Source organism: Columba livia, chromosome 2, assembly GCF_036013475.1.
Source record: "Columba livia isolate bColLiv1 breed racing homer chromosome 2, bColLiv1.pat.W.v2, whole genome shotgun sequence".
Classification (NCBI taxonomy): domain Eukaryota; kingdom Metazoa; phylum Chordata; class Aves; order Columbiformes; family Columbidae; genus Columba; species Columba livia.
Genome location: NC_088603.1, coordinates 36,269,565 through 36,278,511, shown reverse-complemented (window position 1 = coordinate 36,278,511; position 8,947 = coordinate 36,269,565). Strand labels below are relative to the sequence as shown.

At 53.8% G+C, this 8,947-nt stretch overlaps 2 protein-coding genes and 1 long non-coding RNA gene across 3 annotated transcripts in view; 2 read left to right on the top strand and 1 right to left on the bottom strand.

Moving 5' to 3' along the window:
- The window catches only part of HOXA2 (homeobox A2), a 2,223-nt gene extending 1,650 nt beyond the window's left edge, over positions 1-573 (top strand). Inside the window, exon 2 of the mRNA XM_065051390.1 lies at positions 1-573. This exon is cut by the window's left edge and continues 503 nt beyond it. Within this exon, the coding sequence (XP_064907462.1) occupies positions 1-243 (243 nt within the window). The 3' untranslated portion in view covers positions 244-573.
- Positions 1-4,732, bottom strand: part of LOC135578459 (uncharacterized) — an 8,095-nt gene extending 3,363 nt beyond the window's left edge. The window contains exons 1-2 of the long non-coding RNA XR_010470094.1: positions 4,595-4,732; positions 1-1,180 (exon numbers count right to left, since the gene is read on the bottom strand). The exon at positions 1-1,180 is cut by the window's left edge and continues 3,363 nt beyond it. This is a non-coding gene — a long non-coding RNA (uncharacterized LOC135578459). The remainder of the gene's footprint in view (positions 1,181-4,594) is intronic.
- A 276-nt stretch (positions 4,733-5,008) lies between these two features.
- HOXA1 (homeobox A1) lies at positions 5,009-7,502 on the top strand. Its single transcript, XM_005513500.3, has 2 exons — positions 5,009-5,635; positions 6,053-7,502. The coding sequence occupies exons 1-2, from the start codon at positions 5,017-5,019 to the stop codon at positions 6,406-6,408; spliced, it is 975 nt and encodes a 324-aa protein (XP_005513557.2). The 5' UTR covers positions 5,009-5,016; the 3' UTR covers positions 6,409-7,502.
- The last annotated feature ends 1,445 nt before the right edge of the window (positions 7,503-8,947 follow it).

The following is an 8,947-nucleotide window of genomic DNA, read 5'->3' as shown; positions in this document are numbered from 1 at the left end:
TGCCTCTCAACAATGGCCCAGAACTGTGCAGCTGGCCTGAACAATGACAGTCCTGAGGCCCTAAATGTCCCTTCTTTACAGGACTTTAACGTTTTCTCCACAGATTCCTGTCTACAGCTTTCAGATGCAGTTTCCCCCAGTTTGCCAGGATCTCTGGACAGTCCCGTAGATATTTCTGCTGACAGTTTTGACTTTTTTACAGACACACTCACCACAATTGACTTGCAGCATCTGAATTACTGAGAAATTAAAGACGGCCCCTCCAAGGCTTCTGCTTTCTCTTCCTTGTTCTTCTTAATTTTTCCCGTGATTTTTTACCCCCCTCCCTTTTTCGGGTCAGTATTTTCTGTTTATTACCTCCCTCAGCTGTGCCATTTGCCGTTTCTTACAAAGTTTTAGTTGTGTTCAATTTTAACCTAGCCACATTCTAGGTCCTTCTATAAAAGCAATATATGAGGTCTGTAAGAAAGTGATCATATAGGAATTGTATCTTCACTTTCTTTTTATTTTTGTATTGCATTAGGATGCGTTGTCATAAATATTTTTGGTAGAATAAATTCTTGTTTGCTACAAGGAGCTTTATCTTTTTTCTTTATCTTTCTCCCTCTTTCTTTCTTTCTTTCTCTCTCCTTTCAAGACTGATAACACGCCGGGTATTTCTCCCCATCCTTTCTACTCTTGATTTACTAATAATCAAAATCCAACATTCTGACTATGACCTCTCCCTTTTTGGCAATTTAGGACGTTTATTAGAGAGGAAAACACGTTCGAATTCTTTATTGCAAGGGTATTCACAAGGAGAAAAAAAACCAAACCAAACAAACTAAAACCATTCGTAGCTTTGATGGAGATCTCTTCCTTTTAATGTACAAATGTAGCATCTTATCTCTGTGAGGGTACAAAGCTTAGAAATGCTGAGCTGTAACAAAAACATGAACGAGCACTTTCTCTGTTACAGGGAAAATGTAAGAGAGGCTCAGCAGGATAAGCATCTCCTGCAGAAACTAGCCTGTTACATACACGAAATGCGCTTTTTTTCGGGAAATAATCCCGTTTTTTCTAGAAAGTAGAGCTTAGCAGCCAGCAGGGTGTTTCAGCAAGCATATCTTAAAAAATACCAGAGCTCACAGAGAATGCGCTTGGTTGCTTCTCACGTGCTGATCAGTCCAGGAAATCAGTCCTAGAAGGAGAGGAAATGGAGAAGTTAGTGCCTGTAAAATCAAAAGGGTGGCACAAACACGGGGGTTGGGGGATGATGAAGCATTTAGGGAGGAATCGGCCCCTTCACTCGTTCCTTTTGAGGGGTGGTGCAAGGACACAGACGAAGATATTTTTCTGCTTAAACCTTCTTGCGGACGAAGGACTGATAACGAAAAGGGGAAACTCTGACTTTAAAGTTACAGTTTCCTCGGGTCTCCCCGCTTTCTGCTGGAGAGGGCAAATATGGGCCTTCAGAAATCTCCACCAAATTGCCTGCCATAGGGCTAGCGGGCGTTGCCGGACCCCAAAGCGTAGAGTGAGCTAAAACCGAGCAACAGATGCCAGAGAGGCTCTGCCGCTCCGGGGCCAGGGGATCCCGGGGGAGTGCGATCGCGGCTGCCTGTGTGCGTGTGAGTGTGTGAGCGTGTGGTTTCACCGCACAGGCGAGTGGGGCTGGAGTGGGGATTTGTGGCCGGCGTTCTGCTGCCCGGCCATGCGAGGGGTGTTGTCTACCAGCCCTGCAACACGTTGTGGAGCTGGGATGCGTGGGTTATAGCTGGAAGGGCTGAACGCAATTCTTCCGAAAGTCATAAATCAAACTCTTTCTATGAATGAGAATGTCATCAAAGAGATCAATTGCAGGAACACATGCACAAATAAAAATCCTCTTACGTATTTGCCGGGGCTGGGGATCCCCGTCTAAAACTATTAAGTGAGAAGGCGTTTAGTCATAATTCATTTTTATTGCTCTCTTAAAACAACAGCTTGGCTGAGCTGCGGATGCGGCGAAACCTCGGCCCTGCTTCTTCTCCTTCTCTCCAGCCCTGTCCCTGCGGCAAGCGAGCAGCCTCACCGGCATTTTAACTCCTCTGCCACTGGGTTAAATTGGATTGCAACGTGCACATACGGGTTGGGGTTTCTTTTGTGCCCGGATTTCTGGATGCTGGCAGCGCTTAAAAAACAAAACAAAACAAACACTACAAGATGTAAACTTATCGAAAAATCCTTTTCAATAAATGGGGGGACTCAGAGAGTAGGAGTCGCCTTCGAGTCTCTCGGTGAGCCGTGGGGCCACAGCAGGGGCACACTCCCATGGAAAAGCCTAAAGCGCCGGGATCGGCCTCTCGGCCCCTGTCCCAGTGCAGGAAACGGGGAGCAGAGCCGCAGAGGGGCCGGGCCGGCCTGAGAGCAGAAGGAAGGGGCGGCAGCTCCCCATCTCCAGGCCGCGGAGCGGGGGGCTCCCCACTGCTCCGGACCTTCTCGTGTTGTTGCCCCCACACACAGCACAGGCAGCAAGCCCCCAAAGCCCCGCCAGAGAGACAATGCAACAAAAGAGACAATGGGCACGAAACGAGAGAAGAAAAGATTTCAGGATGCTGGAGACTGTAAGAGAGGTGCTGTGATTCGGTGGAATTTAAGGGTAAACAGGATCTATTTATAGTAAAATATAAATTTTTTCTTAGCTGCCTGAAAAACCACTAAAAAGATGCCAGCCTTTTTATTAGTAAACAGTCCCAGCAATCTGCCTTTTTCCTCTGCCTTATGCAGTATTTATGACAACTGGTTTACAAGAATGAAATAAATGTGTTTACAGCCTTAACCCTTGCCAAAATTGGTGCAGTATAATGCCATAAATGCCTCTGGAGTGTTGTTACTCGTGTCCTCCACGTCCCCCTTCCCCCCAAGGAGTTTAAGAAACAGAACCTTTCCAGAGGGCCCTTAACCATCCGTGCATGCGTAGTAAATCAGAACAAATACATATATATATATATACTCAGGGCATACGGAGAGAGTCGTCGTGGAGAGAACAGTCCTTTGGTTTTGCCTGGCAGTAGAAAGACCAGGGAGGTGGCATGGGAAAAGGGCTGACCTAATAGCAGTAGCAGAGATTTGCACCTAGGAGAGGATATTGTAGTTCATATGGGAGGGAGGAGCTTGAGGGTGTGTGTGCTCGTGAGCAGGGAGAGGTGAGGGGTTGAAGAGCCTTTTGGATTTCAAAACAAGCAATAACCGAGTGTGGTGGACCTAGGAGCCGGCTGGAAACGCACCTGCAGAAACTGAGGGGCAGCCCTCCTAGGGCCGATGGCAAGAGGCTGGACTTCCCATCCGTCCATCTATCTATCTATCTATCTATCTATCTATCTATCTATCTATCTATCTATCATCTATCTATCTATCTGTCTATCTATCTATCTATCTATCTCTCTATCTCTCTCTCTCTCTATCTATCTATCCATCCCTGAGGTTAACGTTTTGCGGGATGTCTCTTTGAAGTGTGTGGGTGCCACTCTCTCTCCCTGCAGACGGCTGGGTACCCTGGGACGGACTGATTCACGACCTTTACTTCCCCTTTCCTTTTCCGCATACGTAAACAGAATATGAGGTTGCAATCATATCCCACTGTCCCCCCTCATTCTCTGTTCACGGTCCCTTTTTTTTTTTTCTGGTGGGGTTGGGGAGGGGTAGGTCTGAGCCGATGCTCAGCGCGGTTCCCAAGGGTCCTGAGGCCGCCTCTGCCACTGGCCATCTGCCACCTCCCGCCACTGCTGGCCCGGGTGGCGGAGCGCAGGGACAAAGGGGCTGGGGCGTAGGCCCTACGCCTCCCGCCGCTCCTCTGCCCGTGCCCCGGGCCGCCTCCACGCGCATCAGCGCTGCGACCCGCGGCATCCCGGGCAGCCTTCCCCCTGCCCGATCCCAGGGCGGGCGGCAGCGGCGCCGCGGGAACTCAGCAGATGGGCTGCGGAGCCCGCGGGCCCCCGCCCCATCATCCATCCCCCCCGTCCCCGGCTCCTCCTCCTCTATCGCAGTCCCGGGCTGGCGAGGGTGAGCCCGGTGGAGGTGCGGGGGGGAGCAGGGATGCGGGCCTGGGAGAACACAATGGCCGTCAGTCCCAAAAGCGGCTCATTTCCATGCTAATGTCCGCGGCCGCCTGGTGATGTGGCTGGACAAGCCCCTTTAACTCTTGGCGTCGCGTCGCGCTGGGACTGCGACGGGCAGGAGCAGTGAGATCCCTCGGTCCCATCCCCATCACCGTCCCTGTCCCATCTCCGTCCCCACCCACATCCATATCCTCGTTCCCAGTCCCAACCATCCGCCTTATCTTCATCCCCGTCCCTGTCATCCACTGTAACCTCATCCCCGTCCCTATGTCCATCCCCGTTCCCATAGCAGTCCCCGACCGCATCCAGGGTCTCATCCTCATCTACATCCCCAGGGCTGATGCTCTCAGCGCTGCCCCCTCTGACCTGTCCCCAACCCCCGCCCCATGCCGCGAATCCAGCCGCCCTCCCGCGGCCACAGCCAAGGGATGGTGGGCGGCGGAGGTGCCCAGAGCCGGCCTGACAGCGCCGACAGCAGGAGAAGCGCCGGTGCACCTCATTGCAGCAGCACTCACCCTGGAGGGGACGGCCGGTGAGTTCCGCGGGCCGGGTGCAGCCGCCGGGTCTCTCCTGCCTTCCCCTCTCAGCCGGCGGGCGGGACCTCGGCGGCAGTGGCGGCGGGCCGACAGCCCGGCCCGGCCCCCCCAGCCCCCCCGGGGCGCCGCAGCCGCCCTGCCCAGCGGTGCCGCGCCGTGCCGTGCCGCGCCGTCGGAGCGCTCGGCGTTTAAATGCCCCCGGCGCGGCGATCTATCAGCGGCAGGAGCCGGGAAAGTCCCGCAGGCGCCGCAGCCATTGGCTGCCGCCCCCCACGTGCCTGCCCGCTGTCTGTACCTTCGTGTCATTTTCCTGCCGGCCCCATGGAGGAAGTGGGAAAGTTGGCGCGGCCCCGCCGGACGCTGAAGACCCGGTGGCGGCGTGACAGAGGGACACGGCGAGGATGAGCTCCTTCCTCGAGTACCCCGTCCTCGGCGGCGAGGCGGGGGGCTGCGCCGCCCGCGCCTACCACCCTGACCACGGGATTACAACTTTCCAGCCCTGCGCCGTGAGCGCCGGCAGCTGCAGCGGGGAGGACCGCTTCCTCGCGGGCCGCGGGGTGCCCATCAGCCCCCACAGCCACCACCACCACCCCCCGGCCCAGGCCGCCGCCTACCAGCACCACGGCGGCCTGGGGGTTTCCTACGCGCACCCCGGCTGTGGCCCGACCTACGGCGCCCAGGGCTTCGGACCGGCGTACGGCCCCTACCCTCTCGGGCAGGACGCGGAGCTGGGCGGTGGCTTCCCCCCCTGCACCCCCGCCGTGTACTCCGGGAGCATCTCCTCCTCCGTCGCTGCGCAGCACCCTCACCCGCACCAGGGCTACACGGGAGGTCCCGCTCAGTACGTGCCTCCCCCCTACGGGCAGGAGCAGCAGAGTCTGCCCCTGGGCACCTACAACCATGCCCTGTCTCCCCTCCACGCCGGCCACCGGGAAAACGTCCGCTCCCCCTCCACCGAGACCTCGCCGCCGGCGCAAACCTTCGACTGGATGAAAGTGAAAAGAAACCCACCCAAAACAGGTCAGTGGCCGACGGGAGGGCCGGGCAGGGGTCTGGTCCTCTCTCTCCCTCAGCCGTGGGTGCAGGAAAGCGGCGCGGTGCCCCGCGGGGCGCTGGGCAGATAGGGGGGCCCGCACTTCTGAGAGCAGCCGCAGCCGTCTGCCCGTGGAGCTGGAAGCCAGGACCGCTTATTCCTGACTCCCCCTCTCCGCCTCTCCAGCGGTCATATTTCTTGTAATTCATAAACCACTTATCAAGTTTCCTCTGACACTAGAGGCTGACTCCAGTTTAGCACCTCACACTCCATCACTCACCCTGCCGGGGCTTCCCTCTTATCCTAAGAAGTTCTTGCTCCCTATCGCTTAGCCGGTGTGGACATATTGATTACGTCTCCTATAAATCATTTGCGCTTACTTACTGTTGCATGTCCCCTCGCAGGCAAGGCTGGCGAGTACGGCTTCGTGGGGCAGCCCAACACCGTCAGAACTAACTTCACCACCAAGCAGCTCACTGAGCTGGAGAAGGAGTTTCATTTCAACAAATACCTGACCAGGGCCAGGCGGGTGGAAATCGCTGCCTCCCTCCAGCTCAACGAGACGCAGGTAAAGATCTGGTTCCAGAACCGGCGGATGAAGCAAAAGAAACGGGAGAAAGAGGGGCTGCTGCCCATCTCCCCCGCCACCCCCACGGGCTGTGAGGAGAAGGCGGAGGACTCCTCGGAGAAGTCCTGTTCGTCGCCTTGCAGCGCCTCGCCCGCCTCCTCCGCCTCGGACACGCTCGCTGCCTCCAACTGAGACCCGGTGGCCTCGACGGCCGGCCTAATCGCCACAGCGTGGCTCGCGTTCATTCACCGTGGTTATGTCGGTCCCTTGGTCGGTCGGTCGGTCTCCCCGAGAGGCCCCGGAGCGCCGCCCCTCCCCCCCACCCCGCCGTCGCCCTGACCCGGGGGTGCCAGCTCTGCCACCCGTTCGCCTCCCAACCGCCGGGGCCCGGCACTTCTGAAACAAGAGATTTTCTTTCGCCTCCCCAGCCCTTTCTGCTGGAGAAGCTGTGTTGGCAAACACCTAAGGGTCTCCTTCCTCCTCTGTAAGGACGCTCCTCCGAATTGCCATGAGCGAAAGACAGGTTATCTAGGGTACATAACCTCACGAAGAAATGCACTATTGCAAGTGTTTACACGACTTCTAGGACTTTCATCCCCTTAATTTAATGTATTCTTTGTTCGTGTCTATGAGTTTGATGCTTGTAAATACTTTGTCTGAGAGATTTATCTTTTTACGGATTTTTCTAGAAATGATGTTTCGATTATCAGGTTAAGCAGGGTGAGTGCATTCGCCAAACTGGATCCACTTTTATATTGGTAAAGCCGACAACCACATCAAGTAAATGTCTTAAGGTCAAGCAGATACCTCAAAAAGTAGCATTATTCTTTAAGTGTGACAAACAAGGCTTCAATTGCACTAGGTTTTGTAAACCTTACCCGGTGTGCTTGCCCCCCTCCCTTCTTATCTACCTTCCCCCCCTTCTCCGAAGACTGTGCTGGATTATATTCCACTGAAGGTTATAACAGTCCAAAAGACCTCACGTCTTCTTATTTTCATATTAACTTTCCTTTAGTCTCGATGTCTTTTCAACCTACTCGTGAATGTGATGAATGGCCAAATGAATGTATAATTTCTGTGGTTAGTGTCTGGACCATTGCATGACGCACCGTGCTTTGCTGTACTGCAGGTACACTGAGTTCTATCAGCTGTTGTGTGTGAGCGAAATGTCCTCCTGATTTTCTGTACAATCATGAAAGGCTCTGGGATTCCGCTGGTGATGGGAGCCAGGGCAGGATTTACGGGTCCTTATAATGTCTATAATAAACATATTCCACTTTCAGGTAGCCCTTGTCTGCCTACCTCTGCGTGACGTCAGCGCTGAGTCACGAGCTGGGCTCGGCAGTTTGGTTTCTCTTATTTTTTACTGCTTTCCAAGGGGAAAAGGGAGGAATAGTCGCCCAGTGTTACTCCTCATGCGTTTTATTTTTTTTTCCCCTAGGGTCAGAGCTCTGTCTGTCCAGCTTTGATTCATAAAACAAAACTTCTTCCTTTCCTATGGTCAAATAATAATATTTTTAGAAAATATAAGGCCCTCCTATCTCTCCTCCGTAACTGGAAGGAATTTATGATCCCGAGCTATTTCTGAAGCACAAACACGAGAACTTCCTGGGTCAAGTGCTAACCTTTTCACCTCGGGATGGATGCTGACACTTACATAAACAGAGCACTCTTCAAAAGCAGAAACTGTCTTCAGCCAGTCTTTCCTCACATCACAGGCTCCTCGCCAAGGGCTGCACATTTAATTAGCCCGAGCACTAAACTGGTCCGGCTTATTCTTCTGTCCTCCCTTCCCCCCCCAGGCTGCCACCCTCGGCGGCTGATGGGTGCCAAGGTGGGAGATGGCTCCAGGTGGTTGGCAGCGTGCTCCCCTGGGGAAAAAAAAAGGCAAATTATCACAGATAAATATAATATAATATAATCTGCAAAAGGTGTCAAATGAACAGGCAGCCGGGGTGGGGGGAACGTGTGTGGGAAGAAACCGGGTGGCAGGACGAAGCAGAGACATGCTCAGCTGGACACGGGGTGTCTCAAGCCACTGCTGTCTCTTGAATTTCAGCGCAAACACTTCGTTCACCCAGGCCAGCTGGGCGGGAGCGCTCCCGGGCTTCTCCCGGGGCCGGACTGCCCACGCAGGCTCGGCTTTGGCGGACCCACAGAGAGTCAACGATTTTTTCTTCACTTGTGTGTCAAAAGAGACAAGCCTTGATTTGCAAGGCGCGGCGGCCATATCAAGAGCCGAACTATCTGCAAGGGAGCAGAGCTGTCTCCAAAGGCTCCCGCCGATGCCTCTATTTCTTTCATTTCCCCGCCTGCATATAGCTTACCTTTTGTTTATTAGTGTAAAACCACAAAGTAAAACAGATGGCTTTCTTCCAGAGGCTTGGATGTGTTAAGGTGGCATTTGCATGCCAATGAGGCCATTTCAATATCGAAATCTGGATCTAAACATTGCTGGAATCCGGATCTGCAATCCGGCTCCCCCGGTGTTGACTTAATGCGTTATAAAGACAGGCCATAAATTATAGCCTAAATGTGAGAGACAAGACACTTGTCAGTGCGTCAATCTGCGGTGAGCAATTCATCGGCAAAGAATCCCGTCCCCTTCGAAGACCAGACCCGGAGTTATCCTTTTTTTTTTTTTTTTAAACAGTCCTGATCGATTTCAAGCAAAGACACCCCAAACCTCTCGATTCTGGCTCGTTTTGTTAGTGTTAGTAGTATTTCGATA

Bases quoted from the DNA above. Each gene is read 5' to 3' on its own strand.
- HOXA1 (XM_005513500.3), top strand. From the start codon at position 5,017: ATGAGCTCCTTCCTCGAGTACCCCGTCCTCGGCGGCGAGGCGGGGGGC. The intron at 5,636-6,052 runs GTCAGTGGCCGA...GTCCCCTCGCAG, and splicing joins AAGAAACCCACCCAAAACAG to GCAAGGCTGGCGAGTACGGC.